The 26,478-nt window shown below is 35.8% G+C and overlaps 1 protein-coding gene across 1 annotated transcript in view; it reads left to right on the top strand.

The window, feature by feature from the left end:
- Positions 1 to 26,478, top strand: part of LOC122814379 (zinc finger protein 845-like) — a 281,439-nt gene that overhangs the window by 75,016 nt on the left and 179,945 nt on the right. Inside the window, exons 6-7 of the mRNA XM_044086963.1 lie at positions 13,244 to 14,704; positions 23,283 to 23,361. Coding sequence (XP_043942898.1) covers positions 13,244 to 14,704; positions 23,283 to 23,361 — 1,540 coding nt within the window. The remainder of the gene's footprint in view (positions 1 to 13,243; positions 14,705 to 23,282; positions 23,362 to 26,478) is intronic.

Genomic DNA, 26,478 nt, shown 5'->3' with positions numbered 1-26,478 from the left:
CTTGACAGGGATGTCTTTTATTCTGATGAATTTCTTGTAACATGAACAGAAGGACTACATCATTAAATTCTGTCAAGTACCTGTTGCAGAGTGTTCCATTTTTTTATGTGACAGCTCATGTTCCCAATGAAAGCTATGACCTCTCATTACCCGTGTACCCAGATGAGGGCAATGCTTGCTGAGAACAGTCCTGACAATATATCCCTGAGTAACCAGATAATTTTCTGTAACCTTTTTGAGGTTATCTGGATGTCATTATCCATTGCACCTCCATATTCCTGCTGTATTCCTTATGTCTTTGCCATGTTGAGATTTGCAGTTGCTACCTTTCTGTGTTGTTTACATGTCAGTCACAACTATTGTCCCCCACTAGTATTGTACAGAATGGCTGTCTCTAAACTGATTCTTGCAATGCTGGTGTCCACTAGTAGTCCACTGGGTTACCTTCATGGCAAGTATTGACTAATTTTCGGTCACAGCTTCTTTCTACTCTCTCAAAGGTTGACATCTTGCATGTTTTTCATTTAGACTGCACATGCCCAATCTTACATGTAAATGAAGGAAGCTGTTGTCCATATGGGAGATGAACTCATCTCTTTTCAGGATTGTCTAATATGCATTCAGAGGGCACTTTCCTTGCTTTTTGGATTTCCCAGGTCACTCCAATGACTACTAGGGCTTTCTGCCGTACGCTAAGGCTAACTGACAGTCATTTGAGAGCTTAGTAGCTCTGTCAACCATATCTATAAAGAATAGTTCACTTCTGGTATGACTACCACATTTAGACATCAACTTTTGGCTCAATGTGCTCGATGGCAGCTTGGGGGAATGTAAAAAAATCCCATGGCACGTATCAAAAAGAATAAGGAAAGTTCCCTGACGCCTGTGTAAAGTTCTCCTAGTGAGGTCTCCTGAAAAGAGGCCATTTGCCTAGTGGAGCTAACTTAATCAAAAAAGTATAATTAAAAAAAAAAAAAGGAAAAAATCCCCACTCTCTCTTTGCCTTAAGCTTTGCAGATGATGTAGAAATTCACAGCAGGGACCTTTCCTTCTGTAATCTATAGCAATAACTACAGATACATTTATTTCTTCTATGTGAATGATTAACAGTAATATCTCGCTACATATTATAGCTACCCAGCACTAATTATTCCTTACATCCTGGTCGGCAGTGTCCTCCCATCCAGAGCTTTAACTGCCTCATCTAGTGTACAGTGATATTCCCTTATCTGGTACTCCTAAACCTCTGGAGCCAGTCAGGTCTCATTTCAGCACCCATCTAGTCCAAGCAGAGGAGCACAAGAGAGAAAAAAAGCAAACTTATAGCAACTGGCTTGCTAAAACTTTCCACCATATACAGTACTGACCCTGTACTGAAGTCCTGACTAGAAAAGTAGTATCCAAATTCATTTCTGGACAGAAACAAGTACAGGTATTTCTTTGCTGCTTATTCAGTATCTCCTGTTCATGCCCACTAACATCTTCTATCCAAAATGGTTTCCCCTTTCACCCCACCCTTGTTACACTACTTCCTCAATCTCTCTCTTCCCTTTAAACCCTCTACTGAAACCATTTGTAGCAGTGTTGTCTAGACACTAAAGGCCACTCATTTTCACATTGCCTAATCAGATCATCCCAGACCACTATTGTCAAGAATTTCCGTGTACCCATACTGGAATATTCTGTCTCGAATTCTTCCCAAAGTACACATTCCCTGCAAACTGCAGTTAGTGCAGTGTGTTGTGTCACACACCTGTTGCATATGCAGCAGGTGTGTTGTGTCACACACCTGTTGCATATGCCACAGGTGTGTTGTGTCACACACCTGTTGCATATGCCACAGGTGTGTTGTGTCACACACCTGTTGCATATGCCACAGGTGTGTTGTGTCACACACCTGTTGCATATGCCACTCTCCTCCTTTTCTCCCTCACCTTCCAGTTATTACACAACAGCTGCTGTCTCACACTTACAAACAAATTAATAATCTGTTCATCACTGCATAACCTAAGCAGTGGAGGTCTTAACTTCTGTCTGACTCCAAAGGTATTACTTCATAAAGCCTGTAAGGGGCAGAGTTTAAGAAAAGCTTCCCCAGCTAACTGGAATCAGTTACCTAAACATAAAAAAAAACTTGAAGGGAAGGAGCAAATTACATAGAAATAAATGGAATACAAGGCCTAAGCAACATGTCCTATATGGACCAACTCAAATCCCTGTCACTATATTCTGTATACTACAGACTAGTAAGAGGTGACCTGTATCTGGCATACAAGGCATCCTCCATCCCATTACTGGAGGTTTTAATGCACATAAGCTAGTCAAATGACATCAGAAATAGTCTGTCTGGGAATCTAAAGCTCGTCTGTAAAATCAACAGAATGGTTTCTATGGACATGTAGAGCTCAAGATGATACCGCTGCTATGACACAGACTGCCCATCCACATAAAATAAAGTTCATCCGCTGCTATGACACAGACTGCCCATCCACATAAAATAAAGTTCATCCGCTGCTATGAAACAGACTGCCCATCCACATAAAATAAAGTTCATCCGCTGCTATGACACAGAGTGCCCATCCACATAAAATAAAGTTCATCCGCTGCTATGACACAGACTGCCCATCCACATAAAATAAAGGTCATCCGCTGCTATGACACAGACTGCCCATCCACATAAAATAAAGGTCATCCGCTGCTATGACACAGACTGCCCATCCACATAAAATAAAGTTCATCCGCTGCTATGACACAGACTGCCCATCCACATAAAATAAAGTTTGTCCGCTGCTATGACACAGACTGCCCATCCACATAAAATAAAGTTCATCCGCTGCTATGACACAGACTGCCCATCCACATAAAATAAAGTTCATCCCTGCCTATATTTAAGCACAAATTAGATGAATGTAAAACAGAAAATATACCCAATTACTGGCCCCTGTACTACTAATGGGCAAAGGCAGCTCCTAAATGGTTTATCCCGTGCATGGGTCCCCTCAAATTATCTGTGGTATGATCCCAGTTATTCTCATTAGGAGTAATATATAATTGTCGACCATGGGATGGGTAAGGTTAATCTATAACCAATTGGGATAGGTTAGTTTGAGCACAAAAAGGGAAACTGTCTTGGCTTAAAATGGCCCGCAAGGACAGCTAGCCTAGTACTTTACTTATGAATGTATGAAGCAGTGTGTTTGTTAGATAATGGGATAATTCTAACCAGTTTAAGCCTTTTAGTGCCATAGTGGTGGGTTCTGAAAGGGGTATTTACTGCAAATTTAGCCACTTTATTATAGGATTGTTCAAGTTTTGCTTTTTTTGATGCCTGGAGGTCAGTAAGGATGGGAGCACCAACAAATATGGAAGGGCGGAGGTAACTAGTGGCAAGTGTAGTTTTAGCTTAGTTGGTGAGAAAGTTTTTGGATCTGAAAAGCATCCCTATATTTTGTTGGAGTTTTCTTATGCAGTTTTGTACATGCCAGTCAAATTTAAGATTATCATTCACTATCATCCCTAAAAATTTGCTATGAGAAGTGACTTCAGTGGTTATATTATTAGAGAGGACTTTAAATTTTGTTTTTTCATGAGAAAGGGATTTGAGGAAAAGTAGTTTTTGGGAGCATTAGTTGTGATTTACAGGAAAGTATCTTCTAGTATCAAATCATCATCTTGTTTTTCCTGCTATATTTGCAACTTGACAGCATATATTATTATATGATATAAAATATATATGTTTGCATTGGGCCTGGGCCATGACTGAAGAGGGGGCAATGAAGAATGCTGCTAACAAATTCATAAATGAGTTCAAGTTCAGATCAGGTAAGGCATACACATCTGTCATTTCAAGCTGTTATCTAAGCTTTCAAATATTGTCTTGGGACACATTATGTTATATTTGACGTTTATGACATTTATTTATTTTTAATTCTAATTTAATCCCTTAGTATCCATGCAAGTATGTCTTCATCTCATGTTAACTATTCTGGCAGCAGACACCAGTTTGTTACTTCTGTTGAATATCTCTGTAAGACGTTATCTGATATGTCTTGTATTTTACTTCCTAGTAAGCATGGCGTTTTGATATTGTCATAGTTTGGTCTACATATATATGCATCTTTACCCTCAGAAGTGAATCTTGTTTTACAGAGAGACCACTCATTTCTGAATTCTTCTTTTCTCTTGTAAATGCCTGAAGGGGAGTCGTCTCCTTTTTTCTTGTCTTCACCTTTTTCCTGTGCTTTCCATTCAGATCACTTTGCACAGTCATTTTCCCTTCATATTTCATAACCATGTTGCGGTTTCCCACATCTGACATTAATGCTGCTTCATTATTGTTTCCTGATCTTTTCCTCTCTGCACAGAAGTTTCTCTGTACCAAACTGGATTGCCAATTTTTGTACTAAACTGCTTTGTGTATTCTTTATAGTTACATTCTTAACCATTTATCTTTATTTCTTTTAAGTGTCAACCCCAGTACACATTAAGTATATTTATAGAACTTGTAATTGTAGAGAAGGTATTGCTTAGTTCATTCTTATAAGAGAGTTGGTTTATAGCAGAGTTTAGTTATTTGGGAAGAGGTTTCGTCTTAACTGGTATATGTTTTTTTTAACTTCTTTCTTAAATTATCAATTAAGATTTAGGCAAGCATACATTAATATTAAAGAAAAATATAGTAGCATGTTTCCAGTTAAATACATTATGAATCACATTTTTTTAATAACTGTCAGTCCAGCATAACAGAAATTGCTCAATTCCCTGCCTTCCCTTAAACCTCACTCCTCCTGAACATTATTCTGCTTTTATTGGTCTGACAGTTTCCATTTATTTCTATGAAATTTCTTGCTTCCCTTTTCAAAATATACTACTTCCAGTTCTTTCATCTATGTTGCAATGTTCACTACTTCAAATTCAGTTAAACTTTGATTTCCATTTTCTGAAAATTGCTTTTTTTGCCAGCCACTAAAATTAAACTTAACAAGGCCTTACTGTGTCTAGACATTTCAGAAACTAGGCCCCAACTCAAAGAATTGTTTCCTTAGTTACACTCATTTGCTCACCCAGTATTAATGACAGAATACTGTCTAGGAAATTTTTATAAGGCTGCCAACTCATTATACTCCCAGAATATATGTTCCCAGTTAACCTCTTTCTTCCCCATTACAGCTCCAACATTTGTCATCAACCTGAGGAAACATTCTTTGATGTCTGTTGGGTGTACAAATTACCTATGTAAACACATCCATGCAATAATCCTAAATCTTTTAGTTTCACTTGCATACATGGGAGCCATACACCATACATATCCCTCCCATTGTTTCCTAGTACATTTCTTATCCAATCTTTTTCCAAAATATTTTCTAACCTCCTCTGATTGGTTCATAAAGTACAGTACTTTATATGCCTTATTAATTATCCATTTAAGAGCAGCTTCTGTTGTGGTTTCAATTAAAAACTCTACTAGAGCAGGTCTTTCACTTTGGATTCCCTTTTAGCTTTCTCTTTGTCTATACTCTGATATCAGTCCCTGGTAGCGAAGGCAGTCTTTAGCCTGCGGTCCAAATGCCTTCTTGGCCTCATCCCATTCTATTACCTTTCCTTTGGCTCCTTTGCTAGTTTTCTCCATTGAATTATAGTGACCTCTTGCCTGTTTACTGTACTTCTACTTATAGTATTCCCTATAGCAAAATCTTCTTTCTCCATTCTTGTGTTGTCTTAGTTCAATATTCTTTATGGCTGTTGTTCACCTTAAGGATCTGCATCCAAAATATAAATCTGTTCTTATTTGTTAAGTTTCATCCTGGCTTCATCATTGTCCCTTTCCACTCTAAATTATAACTTTGTAGTTGTGTTATTTGTATGAACCTTAATTATGTAACTCAAAAATATTCCATCAAATCAAGTAATCCTAAACTACTTTGTTCTATTGGAAGGATCAACTTATCTCATTTAACCCTTGTCCTCTTCCCCTTTTTCACTACTTGTATCTTACTAATCATAGCCATAAACAAAAGCATCCAGTTTCTCAGTTTTTCTACTATTTTTTTATTCTCTTCCCACATATCTTTAACTGCCATAACAAAAGCCTTTGTAAACCATACTCCTAAATACTTCATCTTCCTGAATACTTCATCTTATCATGTCCCTATAAATAGGGGTATTGCTGAACCAGTTCATGTTTATGTACATAATTGATGGCTATCACCTTTCTTTTATCTTCATTAATTTTATATCTGAAAAGACTTGAAACTGTCTCAAAATGTTCCATAACATTGAAATGAACTTTTCTGGATTTATCAGGTACAAGATAATATTGTCTGCAAATAAAGCCAGTTTTTCTTGCATACCATACTAATTATATCCTTGAATTTCCCAATTCTTTATTTTCTTTGTCAGTGGCTCTAAGTGTAAAGCAAAGACAAAAGGGAATAGGAACCCCTGGTAGTTCCTCTAATCAGACACAACTTATGAGAGAGAGGAACTCTCACATTTTAATTCTTGTCTCCAATCCCTCATATACCCTCTTAATTAAACTTATTATTGTAACAGGGAATGCAAATGCTTCCATTGCCTGCTCATAAAAGCCAAGCTTACTCTGTCAAGTGTTTCTCTGTATCAAGACCCACCAACAACAGTGATATTTTCTAAAATTCTGCTTCACTCTGGATTATCATTGTTCTGTCAATGCTGCAGTATGTCTGCCTGTCCTCCATAAAACCATATTGACCCATATCTATCAATTTTGACAAAATCTTTGCCGTTCTTTAACCAGTGTAGACATAAACACTTTGTAATCATCGTTTAAAATTGGAATGGGACTATACAAAGCTGGGTCTGATGGGTCTTTATCATTTTTAGGTATTAAAGCCACCTCAGCATTCTTCCCTGATGTTTGCGCTCTCCCTTCTTTAACAGTATTTTAAAACAAAACCTTCCAGGTCTTCATTTTCTTCCCTCCAAACTTCCAATGGAATACTATCTGTTCTTGGAGACTTTCCTGTTTTTATCTTGTCTCCTCCAATCTTAACTGTTAACTTGTGAGGCTCATCTACCTCCAGACATGACATACTTAAGTCGTCCATAAATATTTCAATTTCTACTCTATTTCTAGATTTCCGTATTTCTCTCCTTTATATAAATTTTCATAAAATTTCCAAAATATCTCATACTTCAGGATCTCTGGTTATTTTTCTTTTATATAGGCTCCCCAAGTTTGGTGACAACCCTTTCTACTTTCTTTTGCCTAAGTCATTGTGCTAAAAGTTTTTGTGCTCTGGGGTTACCAAAAACAGTTGCTTAACAGCAGATTTTCTAAACTCCTGCATCATATCCAGAAACTCCCTTATTTTCTCTTTAGCACTCTGCAGTTGCATCTCTTATTGTTCTGTAAAATTTCCCTTATTCTGCAATATATTAACATTTGTCAACCCCTCTAAATAATTACTATTTTTAACAATATCTCTTTTTTTTATTTCTAATCTGTTTTTAAATTCCATTTTCATTTAATCTCAGTCTTTGGCAATATGGTCTGAAGAAATTTCTATCTTCCATAATAATTCCCAAATGGTTTCCACTAGCCATTCCTTTAATTCCTGTCTTTTTTAACAAGTAGATGGTAAACACCAGTGTATCATTTTTATTTCATTACCCTGCATTTTTATCTTAGTTTTTATTGGTGCACAATCTAAAATAGTTATTGGATGTGTTGAAGCTTTCAATGAAATGCACATTCCTGTGAAATATAATTTCTATCAAGTTTAACCCAGTTATTGTACTTTAGGAGGTAATATGTAAATTCTTTATGTTCTACTACTAAACACATGTCTTCCACTCCAAATATTTTATACATTTCTTCAGAAATCTACCCTGTTTTTTGTAATATTTTTCTCTTGTAGGTCCCCAAGATACATCCTCACTATAGCATATCAAGTTCCTTTCCCTATCTATAAGTAATATTTCCTGCTTAAAGATGATTATTTCTCCCAAACTTTTCTTAAGCTCCATGGTAGCAGTTGTAGGTAGAAGTACATACTAAGATAATCCTTCTCTCTTGCCAATAGCCCCTTACTACCACAAAAAGGGTTCCCTATTAGAAGACCGAAGACGCATTCTTTTGAATGCATCTTGGTCGAACTCAAAAGACATAAACAGCAAAAGATTGAAGCAGCTTTTAAGCGAATTCTTTCCCTGGGAAAGAATTTGCTTGGCCGCTTCATTACTTTGCCGTTTTTGGCACTGTAGTGCGATCTCGGAGTTGGTATATTTAATTAGAGGGGTGTGGGGGTGAAGCCCCCCACTTAATGTAATGTTTAAAGTGTTTTTTTGTTGTTGTTGTTGTTGTTGGAACAGTGATTTTTTTTTCCCTAGAGAAAAAATCGCTGTTCTGACAGTTCGAAATTGTAAGCTTTCGCTTACATAGGGTCGATTAATTAATTGTAAGGCCATTTACTTTAAAAAATGATATGGCTAGTGTAGCAATTATGCTATAAAGTTATTGTTCCTACCCATTATACATGACCACTTGTTGAATGTGTATTTCCAACTTTGTGTTACATGCGCACACTAATGCTTGTCAGGTTGAACTTGTACAGTTGTTTCTCGGCGTCTCTATTTGAACCTCTCATATTTTTCAAGACTTTTTCTTTTAATGAAAACTCTCAAACAAAAAAACTAAATACACCTTCAGAACACTCCTAACCTATTAACTTTGAACAAACACACAAAACTGTGAACTTCTTCAAAAAAAATGTAGTTTAGATTCCTGATAGGAACAATTGCCCATAATTACTAACCTTAAATTAAGGTTGCCCATGTTAAATTACATGTTATAGCCTGTGCTCTGACTGGCACTGGTTGCTGTCTCCTCTTTTCTGATCTCTATCCCCCTCCCAGATATGAAAAATGGATTGTATGCTTTCAGACAGCATTGACTTTTAGCCTTAAGAAAAAGTGCACTTGCTATCCTAAATAAAACTAAATCATACATGGCATTGATATATAAGGCTGTTTAGGAACTGCTCTTACTTCCAATAATTTCAAACTTTATTTTTTACTGAAATTATTGGTTTTGTACCTTTTAAATTTTGCATTTCCCTAGCAAACAATGTCCAGAACTCTCAGTATTAATTGCCTGCACCTGCAGATGGCTTATTTCTGTGGAAACATAAGAACAGAATGTACAACTGCCTTCAGCTGCAGTTCTTAATCCAAACGGCTAATATCATCACATACATGAGACACGTAACACTTCTCATGGCATTCCTCATTTACTTTTCAAGATTATGTGCTCACAAAAAAAACACTTGTTTTTAGATTAAGCCCAGGGTATTAATCCAAGCAGTCACCTATGCAAAAATAGATAAAACATTTCAGTTCTACCTATAATGTAATCAGTTTACATTTATACCATATCCCCCACCTCAACAGCCCAAGATTATAACATACTAATTTAAACTTGGTTTTGTCCAGCCTTTCTTCAGTTTTTTACATTGTAATGCCTATATGTCTTAAAACTAAAAAATGTACTTGTTTAATATCTTTATCACATACATGCAACAATCACTGAAAATACCCTCACCCCCACATTTAAAATACTGCTGACAACATACTACAGAAATCTGCTTTACTATATAACTTGGTACAACAGACAATATCAGGTTTTATCTATATGCACTGTCTTGTGAAGCTACCTTTTCTTTTTTGAAACGGCTCTTCTTGAAGTGTCATACTTAGCCAGCCTTTTTCATTTAAGCATATGCTTTTTGCCATTTTATCAGGTCATTGGAATAACTAGTTTAAGCTTCTTCTATTTTTCCTGGCTTTTGTTAAGAGTTGATACTTTTTTGAAAGTTTCATTTATTTTAATTGGCTCTGATTGCATTTTGATTCCCCCCCCCCTCTAAATTACTGGAAGCCATCTCTTGTACCAAAGCTGGAGCTTGAATTGCATTTTGGTGAATAGCTGCAGGATTCTTTCCAGCCAGTGTTTTGCAAGATAAAGTATCAGTTGATGGGTATGAATCATAATTAGATAATAATGCTTTATTTTGGAGTATTCACATTATTAGATGTGATACACACATTGGATTTCTATGTTTTTTTAATTTTTTTTTCTTTTCACTTATTTATGGAAAATCTTTATGGAAAATACTAAAGCTTAACACTATTAATGGGTTAAATAGTGGGAAGAAAAGAGGTAGTCCATCAGCAAATATAAAATTGAATAAGACAGATTTATTTTTATAAGAAACATGATAGAAGGTAGTAGGAAAATGTTTGTTTTTACTAATTATACAGTTTTAATAGATTCTTCATTTAAGCATTCAATAAGAGGTGCCTATATTTTATGGAAGAGCAACAGTTTAATACCCAAGTAAAGAATGTTTGCCTAACTGTAACAGAATATGAAAACAGATTATTTATACTTGCCGATTTATATTCGGCCCATAGATTATATGCAAAATATGCTAAAATATTTAAATATCATTACAAGTAATGTAAACAGGAACATAATTATAGATGGAGACATTAATTGTGTTTTAGACGAAGATATACATGCTATAACACAACCCATCATTTCAGCCACAGCAAAAGCAATTAAAAATAGACAGAAATATTAAATTATAAAGATATAACTGAAAAAAAATGATATAATTCATTGTGGTTAACACATTATTCTTCTGTGTTCAGAACAGACTCACACAGACATTTTCACTTTTTTCATCTCAAGAGTAGATTCATCTAAACTTATTTTATGCACTCTGTTCAACCATAATGCAGTCATTTTAACTTGATAGTTATAATTTGTTTATATTTGCTAGATTTCCATAATCATCATATTTTTTAATTAAATGGAATTAAACAGAAGGAATAAAAAAGACCGGCCATCGAAAGAAATTGATAATTTCATGTCAATCAATGACTTGTAAAATGTGAAATTTAATGGCATACTTGCGTTTGATGTTGGAAGATCAGAATGCTGTGGGTTATCTTCCTACCTCAGATGCTTTACCTGGGCTGCTTCTGCACAAAGTTTCTTGTGATCAGTGTACTACCCTGGTAAAAAAATCAAATAAATAAACAATAAATGTCTTGAGACACTTTAAAATTCTTTTGGTATAAGAAATCTGTATCATGGTGCAGAAGCAAACTTAAGGAATGAGAAAAAGAAATCCGTAATAAAACAGATTTGGATATTACAAAACTAAAAGTTCAGAAGGGAGCTAATGAACATTCAAAATGTTGTAAAAGACTTCTGCTTTATTATATTTTAGATTTATTTTAGAGAGAGTTAAATTGCATTAATATTCTCTAACACAAAAATGTCTATATAGATTAGCAGTCATAATTAAAGTAACATCAAAAAGAAATCAAATAATGGATACAAAGGACTCTACAGATAATATAGTTGTTAGTGATATTGAGGAAATCCTAAAATAATTTGAGATGGTATAAAGTAGTGAAAGAAATGTAGCTAGTAGTATAATAATTTTGTAACTAATATTAATCAGTAAATTGCTGAAGATAATGAAACTATTGGAACTTAATGCAGCATTATAAATAATTATTAAACAGAAAGATCATAAAGCACCAGGAGATATTTATCCAAACACATGTAGGTAATAAAAGACAGAAAAGCAAGGATGTCCATTACCTCCCCAGTTACTTTTGGCAATGGCACCTTCAGCTAACTTATTAAACATTAGTAGAATTGTTAACGTATTTGTATTTGAAAACCATATACAGTTGTAAAATAAATGTAGTTTGTAAATGACATATTGTTGACATTATCAAAAATATTAATGAATCTTTGTCCTATTTAGATATGTCTCTAAACCATTTTGCAATTAATTTAAAATCTTAAATTTGATAACAATAAAACTAATATTTTAAATACTAGTCTACAAATAAATATGGAAATGAATTGAGATTGTAAAAAAAATGTAAATACTTAGGAATATATATATATATATATATATATATATATATATATATATATATATATATATATATATATATATATATATATATTCCTGAAAATGTGAACACAAGAATTCAAACTAATTGTAATAATATAGCTGCTACATTCTGAAATGACTTTGGTCAGAATTCATCAATAGATATCCATGAGTCAGATAATTCTTTTCTTTTAAAATCAGTGAAATATGCAAATTTATTGTAGAAGCTATTTACATATAAATGTAAATATTTACATGAAGCTTTGGTAAATTGAAAAAGCTAGTCTGTTGCAAAGGTTAACAATCTGCATTTTCTGTTTTATTGGCATGTATTTTATGAATGTGTTTAAAATAGTTGAGTACTGGAAACCTTCTCAAACTTTTGCTCATTTTTATGGACAAATAATTTTAAGATTAACAATTTAATATATTGGTTACTAACTGTGTATCTAAATATGAGTCATCTGCAATTTAGTGTTTATTGTCTATTGCAAAAAAAAATATGAGAAATTGGATGAAACCATGTATCATTGCTTAGTGAATTTAAGTAGGAATAAAGAAATGTGTATACAAAAATAAAAAAAAATTATTGCTGTCAAATTCCAATTCTAAAAAATGAAATTATTAATCATGCATACTCTCATAAATTAGCTATGGTAATAGGTATAGTAATGTAAGTTGAATAAAAATACTTACATTTGAATGTAGATATAATTTGTAGATATAATTTGTTTATAAACTGTCTGACATACTGTATTTGAACACATGCATGTAGTGTATACAGTTTTTAGAGTTTGTATTTTGTCTGATTTATCTATTAGTTATTCTACACACTCTCACACACACAAAGTTAAGATCATAAAACTAAATAAAAAGAAACTCTGCAGCATCCATGTCAGGAAAACTTTTCTGATCTTAATTTCTCAAAACAAAATCCATTTAAGCTGTCAACAATTTTCTTCTGTGATTGTCCATTTGTCTGGCAAGGCTTCTTGAATTGGAAGATGTGATGTGAGGAATTTTACAGAAGCATGCAAGTCAAATTTGTTTTGTCAGTGTATTGTGCACTGTATCTACATGAAAGTAGTGTGCTATTAAAAAAAAATTCTAAATTTGTTTCTTCTTAGAACTAATCACAGATGAGTTGTTATACTTCTGTAAAATGTTAAAATCCAAAGCACCCTAACCATCATAGCAGTAAACATTGCATACATGTTGTTGTGATGAAAATGTCTAATTATTTATTTCCTTGTAATAAAATAATTACTGTTTTTTTATTTTAGGTATTGGATTCACAGTGAAAGGTTCAAGTTCCAGTAAACAAGTATCACTTGGGAAACCTCATCACCCAAAAGAAAATCTGCAGGAGTGTTCTCAGCCTATGAAAGGCTGTGACAGCCTTCACAGCAGTTGTGTAGCACTGTTTCACTCGGAGGAGGACTGCACTAAAAGATCGGAATGTGACAATGGAACACTTCCAGTACATCCTCCATCAGAAAACCAGAAGCAGTGTACTCAGCCTGTGAAAGGCTGTGACAGCCTTCACACCAGTTCTGTAGCACTGCTTCAGTCAGAACAGGACTGCAGTAAAAAATCAGAATGTGACAATGGAACACTTCCAGTACATCCCCCATCAGAAAACCAGCAGCAGTGTGCTCAGCCTGTGAAGAGCTACAAAAAACTTCATACCACTTATGTACCACTGCTCCACTTGAAACAGACCTGCAAAACGAGTTCTGATTGTGATACAAGTCAGACACCTCCTACAGAGAAGGAAATATATAAATATGTTGACTGCAGTAAGGGTGTCACTAGTTTCACTAAGCTTAAAACTCCACAGACTTTTCACACAAGAGAGAGACCACATAAATGTGCTGAATGTGGTAAGTGTTTCATACGTTTTAGTAGCCTTCAACTGCATCAAGTTGTTCACACGGAGGAAAGGCCATATAAATGTGCTGAATGTGGTAAATGCTTTGCACAAAAACGACAATTGCAGTACCATCAGAACTCTCATGTAGGGAATGAGACCTTTAAATGTTCGGCATGTAATAAGTGTTTTACTTGTCTCAGTAACCTTCGACAGCATTATGCCATTCACTCGGGAGAGAAACCATTTAAATGTGCTGAATGCAATAAGAGTTTCCCACGTCTGAGTCACCTTCGACAGCATCATGTTATTCACACTGGCGAGAAACCATATAAATGTGGTGAATGTGGTAAATGCTTTGCACAAAAGGTAGGCTTAAAACAGCATCAGAACCGTCATACAGGGAATAAACCATATAAATGTACTGATTGTAGTAAGAGCTTTGCTTGTCTTAGCAATCTTCGACAGCATATTGTTATTCATACAGGAGAGAAACCATATAAATGTGCTGAATGTAGTAAATCATTCCCACGTCTCAGTAATCTTCGCCAGCATCGTGCTGTTCATGCTGGAGATAAACCACATAAATGTACTGAATGTGGTAAGGGTTTTACACAAAAGGGCCACCTAAAAAATCATCAACAGTCTCACACGGGGAGTAAACCATATGAATGTGCTGAATGCAGTAAGCACTTTACTCGAAAAGAACATCTAAAAGACCATCAAAGGTATCACAAACACCATCAGAACTCTCACACAGTGGATAAACCATATAAATGTGCTGAATGTAATAAATGTTTCAGACGTCCAGGTAAATTTCAACAGCATCAAACCATTCACACAGGATCCAAACATAGTGAAAATTCTAACCCTTGAACACATAACTCTAAGGTGACATCCTTGCTCAGATTAGTTGAAGAATTTCAGAATAGAATGCCTATGGGTGCCGACACTTAAGTGTACAGACAACAGAAGGCTGTAGAAAGTGATAAAAAAGCATAAAAATAGATATAAAGGTCTTGAGAAGAAGAAAACAAAGTAAGAAAGATTGCAATTTATAATGGCAAACATAGGAAACTCCTGATGTGACCACATTTTGACAAAGATTTAACACATGAATCGCTATGGAGAGGTAATCTTAAACTTGGAGATGAAAGGCTAATAGCAGCAGCTCAAGACACTGAACTGTACACATGCTGGGTCACAAAGTCCATAGAAAAAGGAGGAGGTAATGCGTAAATGTTGATTCTGCAGTACAGAACTGGAAACACTTGCACATCTTGTTACTAGCTGGGATATAGTTATAGTTTGTGGGTCTCTGTACTGAAATGGTCAATAATGTAGCAATGCTGTTTACTTTGAAGTTTGTGCAGATGTTAAAATATGCAAATAGATGGGTAATGGTTAAATGGGATAATCTTGTACCAGCATTTAGTAGGAAAAAAGGGCATTATAGTGGAAAAAATAAAAGACAAAGGCAGACATGACTGTCAAACTGTCCATAACTGGTAACCACAATGTCCTATTTGATGGAGAGATGCATGAAAAAAAAAGTCAACATGTAAGCGGTAATTAGAGAATTGTGGAGCAAAGATACCCAGTTCCAGTAGTACTGAAAACAATTATGCTAATAAAGGCTTTTAAAGCATATTTAATTATGCTCCTAGTAACAGCTAACTGCATATGAACTACAGAAGGAAGCAGTTCTGATTGCATTGTGGATACTGAGGGAGAGCACTCTTGCAGTCATTAAAGAATAAAACCATACTAACTTCTTGACATTTTCCTATGCCCAGACATAGGAATGGTATCCTTTAACAGCACAACATTATAAAATCCTAATCATCTGCTGAAATTAAGCAAATGGAGAAAGTGTGTAAATATCCTGAGAATTATTGGACTAGTAGTAGTAAAACAGAATAAACAGTGAAAGTATCTGTTTATAACCATGGATAAAAATGCTGAAATGTTGATACAGCTATTTTGACCGCTGAAGAGCTATGTAGTAAAAAGTAGGTTAGTCCAAGAACGGAGTAGTTTAAGAAGACAACAGAGTCACACAAGACATACCCTCAACTGCCACCAGCGTATTTAATGATTGGATCACAGTGGCCATCCTGAGAGAACTAAATAAAGCATTTTGAGGGATAAGTTACCTTCTGCTGTACAGGAGACTCTAAAAGCCACAGTTCCTAAGGTAGAACACCTGATGAAAACTGACCGAATTCCTGCTCGTGCACCTTTGGAAACCCTAACAATGCAACAGAACCTAAATGGAGGCATAGGCTGGGTGATGGCTCTTTATGTTACTGGGACCCAGGCCACATAGACCAAGGTAAATTAAACAGAAGACCCTTGTGACTATATGTGACATCATTATCACCAGTGTAAGCTTTGCAAGACCAGGATAGTATGACATTAATTGAAATACTGGAATATGGGCCATGTAGGGCAAGGTAAACCATTGCTGGAACCTTGTAAAAATAAGTGGTCTCACTGGCACCCAATAAAAGCTCCACTTGACAAAGATTATATGATGGCAGTGTTGAGCTGTACTAGTAAGTAGCATAATTGCAGAGCTTTCAAACTATGCAGATAAGTTTTTGAAATAATGCAGATGTGTTTCCACACTGGGCAGCCTTTGTGAGGAATTACAGTAGTTCATACCATGATATGGACAAAGAATACTTGGTCTTCCTATGGCATTTGATGTTTTAATTATTGCTATATTACCTGACCACTGCTGACATTTGGTACTGAACCAAAGGTCTGTCATCAACAGCAACACCAAGACCATGTACTTTTGAAGCCAAGTCCAATATGTCATCCATAAACAGTATAGGGGTTCAAGTTCAGACAGTTTGAATCCCTGCAGACAGCCATGACAGCCACACCTTAGTCATGCTCTATTTAAGCTCTGTACAGTATATGCAAAGATGGATATACTCAGGCCTTACACAAAGGAGTCCAGAACTTGGACATTACCAAGAGAGACATAGGTATGAGTGGGTGTCGTTAGAGTAGTTGTGCTGCCATATTCCTGTATTTTGAGTATGAATAGAAATGGTCATGTGGATTCCTGTAGTTTAGAATGTAGGAGGTCATGTGGATTCCTGTAGTTTAGAATGTAGGAAGTGATGTGGCTTCCTGTAGTTTAGAATGTAGGAGGTCATGTGGATTGCTGTAGTTTAGAATGTAGGAGAATGAGGAGCGACCTCATTGACCACCCTCTGAGAAAAATCCTAAGGAAATAAGACAAACCAAAAATAATTGCGGAGAGTCCATATTTAGAATGCAACTGCTGCATTAGGATGGTAAGTTCTATCATTTGTAATGGTACTGAAGTCGATAGACAAGCAATTCCACTGATTTAAATGTTGAAAGGTACTAGTAATCTAGCAAAGGAAACTTATCCCATCAAAAAGGTATAATCAGCTTCCCCTCTGTTAATGTTCATCATCATCTCACCTGGAGGCCTCAGTCCATCTAATAGAGTCAAACTTGGTTGTGGAGGATCATGGAGCAAGTTCACATTCCGCAGAAAAGGACAAGCAAATTTAGAGTAGAGGTGGAGATACACAGGATGTCAACAACTTGGAATTCACCTGTACTCATATTTTCTTAGACAAAACGCTGCTTTCTTAACCATTTCTCACTGGTAGTAAGCATAATGTTCTGCTAAACTAAGTTTTACTGCCAGAAAGTGAGAACACCAACGCTTGTACTCAAGTCTTTTCCCAGTCCTTTTTAGAGGATAGATTTCAGAATAAAATGGTGGTCCGTGTACCACATGATGAACCTCGTACATAAACAGCGGTGCAAGTTGGTTTAGGTAGATAACCACTTCTTGGTTATTAGCCAGAATTACCTTACCTGAATCAGCTGCACTGCCTTCAGTTTGTCACTGGGACAACAGCGAACACAAAAACAAAGGGGAAGGGGCACCAGATCATTCTTGTACTGAACTTGGTCAAATGTTAAGGACTGTGTGATGGGAAGCTCAACTGCAGTTCAATGCAGGGATATAATATGATCAAGAAACCAGTTCTGCCTTGCCATCTATGGCCTGCAACACCTAATTGGGGAAAAAAGACTGGCCTGAGTTATGCTCATACTGATACTGTTTCAAGTTATTACTTCAGTAATACGAGTCTACCTTGATGTAGAAAAATTCAGTTTTAATAGTTCCCAGTACTTTTCAGCCCTCATGATAAAGTTGCCCCAAAACAAACATGTTTTCTGACGCATTGTTGCCAAGGAGTTAAACTACAGAAATGTCACACAACATGGCAGATGGTAGATGAGGCAGTACCTTTATATTTGTTTCAGAACTTACGATGAACTTTTCTGTAAAACATAAAAATAACTGAGAGGTGCAGAAAAAAATGACATTGCAATAAAAGCATTGGATAACTTTTGTCTGCATTATTAGATTGTTGAATGCTTGTGGAATTAAAATGCACCAAATATGAATAAATTGTATAAAAATTTATTGTGAAAAAGCAACATTACTTTTTTCATGACGCTACTGTAATGTTTAGTAATAATACAGTTCTGATTGGCTGAATCTTTCATTCTTTCTTGTAGTTTTTATTGAATGTTCACCCTTTGCTTGCATTTTGTTTTGGATATTTTGAAGGCACCTTAGTATTTACTTGCATCCAACAGAGCTTTCACCCCTGTGTTTTTGATGTATAGCGAAATAATCCACTCATGCTGTACTGATGAGGACATAAAAAGGCTGAAACATTGATTGTCTGCTGTTAGTAGGGTTTGGCTTTACTGGCCTGAATGTAAAGTGAAAGACTTGCATAGCTTCTGGAAGCCCATGACTTTTTACTTTTTATCTGAAACACTGGTATGTCCGTAAGGGGTCATTAGCATGTATCCCATAGGCCTCCAGTACAGGATGTTTAGGGTATTGGACTTTTGATTGGCTGAGTCTTTCTTCCACTTTTTAATTAGTACAACTCTAGGAGTTTAATGATGGATAGGCCAGTTGTTTGACTTGCAATCAACCTTTTAAGTTACTAGCTTAGCAGATGAGGTTGTGGACTTCAGCTGAGTTGAACAGAACAAAACTGGCAAGAGATGTACTGGCTTTTTTTTTGTGGATGATTTAAAAGTAGTTTGAGAGATTGGAGAAAGCACAGCTGCAAGTCTTGTTTTTTTCCCTGTGTTGTTCGATTATAGAATGCAAGCAGATGAATTGTTTTTCTAACATATGGCTTTAAATGTGCAGATATAACAAATACAGCATAAAGATCAATGCGGGAAGAAAATATCAACTTTTGGAGGAATGTGATACAAAGAATATGATCAAGGAAGAATATATACTGGCTTAGTAGGACTAACCTGATTTACAAAGTGTAAAAAAAAAATGTGAAAAAAGGAGGCTCGGAATTGCAAATGCAAAAAAAAAAGCTCCTTAATGTTTGTTGAATTTCACTGTATAAATCAGCCTGCCTTCCCTTTATAAATGTAATGTGATCACCTGGTTCCCAAAAGTGCTGAATCCTTTAAATATTCAGAAAGCATTTTCCTTGCAGTTGCTGTAAACAAGTTTATGGCAAAATTGTTTTCATCACATTCTGAGGGAGTTGTGAACCATTTATGAATTTATTATAGAGGACTGTAGCTGTGAGATTGCATACATTCCTTTTGAATGCTTGGATCCAGATTTAGTGAAAGTTTGAACAATGAGGAACACACACATAACTGGATATCCATTCTCACAGATATGGAAGTTAAATTAGAAGGGGGACAGAAAACAAGAAGCAATGGTAATTATTAAATAGCAAAAGCAGGAATACAAGTCCAGGTTCAAGGGGAATAGGAAAGTCCACTTTTTTTTTTATTAGAAAATACCAAAAATTCCTGGACCAAGTGCATGTTTATCAGTATTTGGGATACAAATGGTTAAATAACAGTGTTCAGAATCATCCATTCAGGACGTAGAATCAAGAAAATCGTATATTCTTTTTGAAGAAAAAAGTTAGCATGACTCATTGAAGTAGCCACATCAAATGACCAGTGGACTACGTACTGAGACGTATACTGCTTCCATGTCTTGATAGGTTATAATTGTAGCTAAAGTGATTCAGGCACCTAGATGGTGAGCATTGCCACTAGCCCTATACAACTATAGAAGGAGGCAGTATTTTACATGCTGTAGCTGCTGGAAGAACTGTTTAGAAACATCAAAAACTGAAGCAGTACTGATTTCATGAACTTACTGTTCCTATGCCTGGAGCACCAAGACAGATAGAAATAAAATAATATATAATGAAACAGTATGACTTTGTCAGAGAAGGCAGCAGTTTGGATACAGTATTATGTGAAAAGAAAGCCAAACCAAGAAGCAAGATAGCTGACAAAAATATATATGCATAAAAGAAGGCTGTACTATCTAATAGGGTAACAAGAGCTTCAAAGGTATTCAAAGATAAATCCAGGGAGAAGCATCTAACTATGGTAAACTTCTCAAAGATGAGTATAGCAACACAGAAATAGAATATGATGAAACATGAGGTGGTTATTAAATCAGAAAGACAGCAAATGAAATTGAGGTGCTTGACTAACATGTTAACTGCTCAAACTAAATCCTAGACTCTTATAATAGTCAGACTTGATGACTCAGTAAAAACTATAAAATCACCAGCAAGTGAATCTGGAACAAAACTGTGATACTGCTGTTTAAATGTACTTTACAAAATAAAAGTGTCATAATCTTCATTAGGAGAGTCATTGGAAAACCAATGTATAATAGAAACACTGCCCAGAAACAATGATGCAATAATGAAAATATTTGATCTTTCCAGGAAAACACAAAAGAGGAAGTAGCTCAACCATTTTTTATTCATTCATTCATTCATTCATTGTTACCAGGTTAGTCCCATTAGCCTAGTGGCCTCTTTTCAGGGAAGACCCATGGTGGTATTCATAATGCTATAAAACGATGAGGAAGATAGTACTAAAAGAAAAACAGTATCATACAAATCATGATTTATGTTGCACCATGTTTAATAGCAGAAAGTATTTGTGGGTTGAAAAGCTGAGGGATATAGAAAAGAAATACAGTTATGAACTATAAACTGATGACTGAGGGATGATGCAGAGAAGTATTTTACAAATCATGTGGGGGAAACAACAGAAATACTCTAACCAAAACAGAAAAAAAATAACATTCTGTAGAAACCTGTTTGAAGATCCTATTAAACTTAACATTACTAAATGAATAATACTGGTAGAAGAAAACATAAGAAAATCCAGTATAAAACATGCCAGAGACACAACTGAAGTGAACAATGGCTTCCATCTGGAAAAAAACAGATTCAAATGCCCTGTTTGCCCAAAAGCACTAACATCTTGATATCACAACTTAATCCTGAATAATCAGCATGTCTCCCCTGATCAGTCATCAACCTAGTTAACAATGCAAAAACTATTTTCTTTTGTAATGTTATACTTGAAAGCCATCTTGTGAACTAATGTCCAATAATTTGCTTTCCAGCAGTGTAAGAGCTATATACAGAGTTTGATACATATAGACTATGCATCTGTTTTGGCAATAGTCACAATGACAGAATAAATAGTAATTAGGGTACAAAGCTTCTTTTTCTACTGAATACATGCATTTCTGAGAAAAGCAAATGCTGCCAAAATCTTAACATATTTTGGATAGTGCTGTAGGACATCCTATTGAATACAGCATTTCCAAAACATCATTTAAACTTGGGGAAAAAAATCTCATCATTAAGACCTCACCAAGACACGTCAGTCTGGAGACTAATTAAAACACTAACTGAGCATAGTCATAAATCATCTTTGCTATATCAAAGTTATAAATATTCAAATATATAAATATTTGCATCCAAATATCTGAGCATCTAAATCTTGCATTGTCCAGTTTTAAAATGGTTTGCAGCTTTATAAGGGTACATTTTAAAAAGACACATTACTGTTGAGGCTCAAACTGTAGCACTTAACGTAAAGAATTTATAGTAAGAAGCATGCTAAGAAAAGGAATTATAGCTCTAGTGCTCAGAACCAAACCCTTGAATCATTAGAGGTCCTTTACCACTGAGCAGAGGGATCTGACCAGCAGGTAGCACTTCTGTAGCTCCGTAATGTCGGAGGGGTGTTTTCTGTGCAGGGCTAGGTAATCAGAACAAGAATTTATATCCACAATTAAGAGGTACTGGTAGCCACTGCATGGTGCACAGGGTTGCAGAAGAATGCTTGTGGGTATTTTGTTAATAAATGAGCTGAGGCACTGTGCATAACCTGCATGCAGCCAGGTAAAGGACTTTGCAATATTCTAAGTATGAGGTTCCTATTACTCACCTTGCCTAATGCAGTTGATAGTTCAGGGATGATGCGTAATGCATGAGCACTGCTTCCTGTTCACCAGAAGGCTGTTCGAGATTGTAGAGAGTAAAACCGAAGAAATAAAACCAGACAATGTCAGTACAAACGAACCAAAAACTAAAACTTGACTGATAGAACTAGCCCCTCAATAAATGAGTGAACAGACCAAAGGTGCATCCAGATAAAAACTTTATTTTATATAACTGAATTCCAGTTAAGCACTTTTCGTCCCACCAATAATCTTTTACTTTGTGCTAGAACAAGTTATACAAAATTCTAGGGGTGGACTTTAAAAATACACTTTAGAGTATCATTAACTTTTGTGGCAATTAAGAGTAAATGCAAATGAACCCCCAGGATTAAATGTCAGTTTTTTTTACAAAGTTGTAACCTTACTACATATTTTTAAATTGACATATATGTGTGCAATGATGTTGCTTGTTTGTTATTTATTTATGCATGCTATTTTTAAATTGGGGTCTGATTGATTTTAAGTAATTTATTGACAGTCATGTGACTGTAGTGTTATGTATTTAAGCAGTTCTGTGTGTTTAATTTCCAGTTCTGATGAAGTCCTTGGAAGTTCGAAGGCACTTAACTGGAATTCAGTTTTATACAATAAAGTTTTTATCTGGTTGCACACTTGGTCTGTTGGCTTGTTTACCGAGGGGCTAGGTCTGTCAGTCAAGTTTTGATTATAATGAGTAAAAGCTCATTAATATGTGGCTTCCAGAAGCCAGATTGAAGTTGATCATGGGTACACGGCAGTCACCTGAAAGCCATAATACTGAATGAAAAATCCTGAACTACCAAATCTTTATAATATTGAATGCAAATTACCCACTAGTAGCATAAATGTACTACATAGATACATTGCTATAGTGTGCAACCAGTCAACAAACATCAGTCCACTGTTTGCACTCATTTCAGAGTTTCACTAACATGGGTCCTGAGGGGGGGGGGGGCAAATACAGTTCTGTACACAGGTAAGCGAGTAGGTAATTTACTTTTAGTATTTTAATATTTTTGCATGTTGACATTTCAGCATTGCCTGTTATGACTTTCATTATATTGCTTTTCAGTTAGTTTAATTGGACCTGTTGATCTTGGAAGTCGTGATAAAATAAAAATTATTGCAGCAGAATCAAAACCACCTTTTCAGTAAGCTTGCTATTTATGAGCAGGTAAGAGATGGCAAGTATTTCTACACAAAAGATGGGTCCTGATAGTTTTAAGGTGATGTATAACTATTGCTTCTATTAAATAAGATAGAAAATAGAAAAACTGACATAATTAGAACCTGAAATGCCTGGAGTTTAACTGGATGCATGACATTCAGACAGGTTATAATACATTCTGTTGAAAAAGAACTTATAATAGAAACAACTCTAGTCAAGAAGATCTGAGATGGTGTCACACACACAGGATGAAAATGCCTTCATATTGTAATAACAGGCCAGATTTCATAAATAATGGATGGTTTGGAGGACCACAAACATTCAGTTGGACATGAAGGAAATTTTTCTTGATATGAATGTTACTTTTTTTTTTTTTTTTTTTTTTAGCAGAAATTTTTACATGATGATTGCGCACAATACACATCACTGTTTGTCGAGATACATGAATACTGACACATACATGTTCTGTGCTGTCCTAATCGAATGGAGCATCTGGTTAGACTAAGACATTCCTACACTCAGAAAACGCAGTTTACATAGACTTACTGACCCACAGCCTGTACAAGCTCCTTATTAATAATAGAAATTAGGAACTCTGGATTGTTGGCATTAAGCCATGCAGGGCACTGGTTGAGTAATAGCTTTCAACCAGTCAGGACAAATCTCAACAGAATCAGGGACAAATCCAGAAATCAGGGACACTTTTAAAATATTACTCCTATTAACTTAAAACACTGACAGAATTACATTTTCTGAAGTAAAATAAGTCTTTATCTTTAATTATTGTCATTATTTTTTTACATGTAATACACCACCTTTTCTCCAAAAGTCACCAGTTTTATGAGTGATTAAGAGGGACAGAGTTAAAATCCGAGTCAAAATCTGGTCAAAATAGGGACATCCCTGAAAATCTGGGACAGTTGAGATGTATGGGTTGAGTAGAAGAACCAGTTTTATCAACTAACTTGATACTGGCAGCCCTAAAAGGGGCGCCAAGTGTGAGAGTACACTTGGTGCCAAGGGAATTGATCCACATCTAAGTCTGACCACACCAAACTGAAAATCAAGTGGATTCACTTTTATGATTTGCAGAAGTAATCATCTGTCTAAACCCTACACTAATTGCAACTGGCAGGAAGCCTTTTTTACAAGAGTCACTGGTTTATAAATGTAATACTGAAATCACCCAAATGAAGACATTTCAGGGGCTTCAAAACTCATTTGGCAAGAAAATCAGTGAGGTCTTGCAAAAATATTCTAAAATCACTGGATGGATAGTAAACAAGGAGAAATATGCAATTTGGTCCTATCATGGTATATATTCCAACAAGTCAGTACTGCAGCTAGGAATCGGGCTAACTTCAAATAAGGATTTAAAACAAACAACCACCACCAACTTTAACACTGCAATCATGATGGAAAGGCTTTCCTGGAACTGTGGCTTATGAACAAGGGGTCAAAGGGTCAATGATGGAATCTATTCAGCCTTAATCTAAAAGTCTAGGTTCACCCCATGCAGGCAGTAATTTGTTATGGCTAATTCATTAAGGACTGCCCTGGTATTTGCATAAACCCCTTATTAGAGGAAGTTGGAAGAACCTGTCCCTCCAGGAGATCTGGTACAGTAGGTAGATTTCCTTGGTATCCCGCACTGATAGAAATGTCCTCCTCCTGCCATTGTAAAATTTCAACTCAAGAGAAATATAAATTTACAGATGATTTCCTCAAAGTGCAAGGAGTAGTCTGAAGTAGGATATTTCTGTTCCCCACCCACTGTTGGCTAACACCGATCACGATACTGTCCCCAAACATTAATTAACTGTTTACTGCATCACGTTAAGATCTGCAGTAAAAAGGCCATGTTACCATGGAGATTAAATCAGCACTTTCTGCGGTAGTTAAGTGCTGGAGGCTGTGTTGTGTAAGCAGAGGTCATTATCCTTCAGTGCATCCAAAGTATGCCTGGTGTCTACCAGTCCCCCGACTCGCATGTTATTAAACAAGTATCCCCGTTAAATGCAATTAAGGCACAAGATATTAAACTTATTCCTGGTATTTGGTGGTTCCCCTGACCTAACAGTGTTGCAAGAGTTGCTTGTTAGTGTAAGAGTGTGTGCAGGCTTGACACCCATTCCATCACAGAAGAAATGAAAGGTAGAATTGTTGAGGGTGGATACTTCACATGGCACACACTTCCCCACATGATCGCACTCACAGACACACACACCCATGCACACATATACACACACACACATGCACAGACACACAGCCTAACCTAACACAGTGGTTCCCCTACTACTGCTACCTTCCAGGTAGGTTTACACTAGCAGATGCAGCACCTCACATATACTCATGCATACACCTCCTAACCTTATCTAACCACTAAACTCACCAATACTTACTTCTACCCAAGTGGATGCACACAGCCTTTTGGTCATGTTCAGTACTGTGAGGTGTAAGGAATGGCTTTGCTAATCTATATGGCTGAGAAATTAATTGCTTCTTCGAGGAATTTCTGGGAGAGGGCACATTGCTATTTAGTCTCTCCCCTAGAATGCCTCATTAACATCTAGTATGGCCACTACCATGTTGCACATCTTCATGCAAAAGCATCGTAGGACTGTTAATTCAAAATGGTTATCTCATAATCTTTATTAATCCCATGCCCATCACCTTCATCCTAGGAATAAAATCTAAGTTGGACATATTATCTTTCTTTTAGCAGACTGTTAATTCAAAGTGCTCATCTCATAATCTTTATTAATCCCACCCCCATCATATTCACCCTAGGAATAAAATCTAAGTTGGACATATTATCTTTCTTTCACTTTACCAATGAAAGCTGTAATTCAATAAATAACCTGAAAATATTCTGGGACACAATCCTCAGTGGCACAAATGTTTTGAGCAGGATGTTATTGGTGAGTTTTATGATACTAAAAATATACCAGTCAATGACTACTGTACTGTAATAATAAAAATAAAAAAACAGCAGTGAACTCCCACAAGGTGACAATAAAATCCTTTATTATCAAAACCAATAAACAGTTTCATATCAGTAAAGAAGACTTCTTCAGACTGGTTAGTTAAAAGAAATGCA

The sequence above is a fragment of the Protopterus annectens genome, chromosome 10.part0, assembly GCF_019279795.1.
Source record: "Protopterus annectens isolate FY-2018-M chromosome 10.part0, PAN1.0, whole genome shotgun sequence".
Classification (NCBI taxonomy): Eukaryota; Metazoa; Chordata; order Ceratodontiformes; family Protopteridae; genus Protopterus; species Protopterus annectens.
Note: the sequence above shows the minus strand (reverse complement) of the source record. Positions and strands in the feature narration are given on the sequence as shown.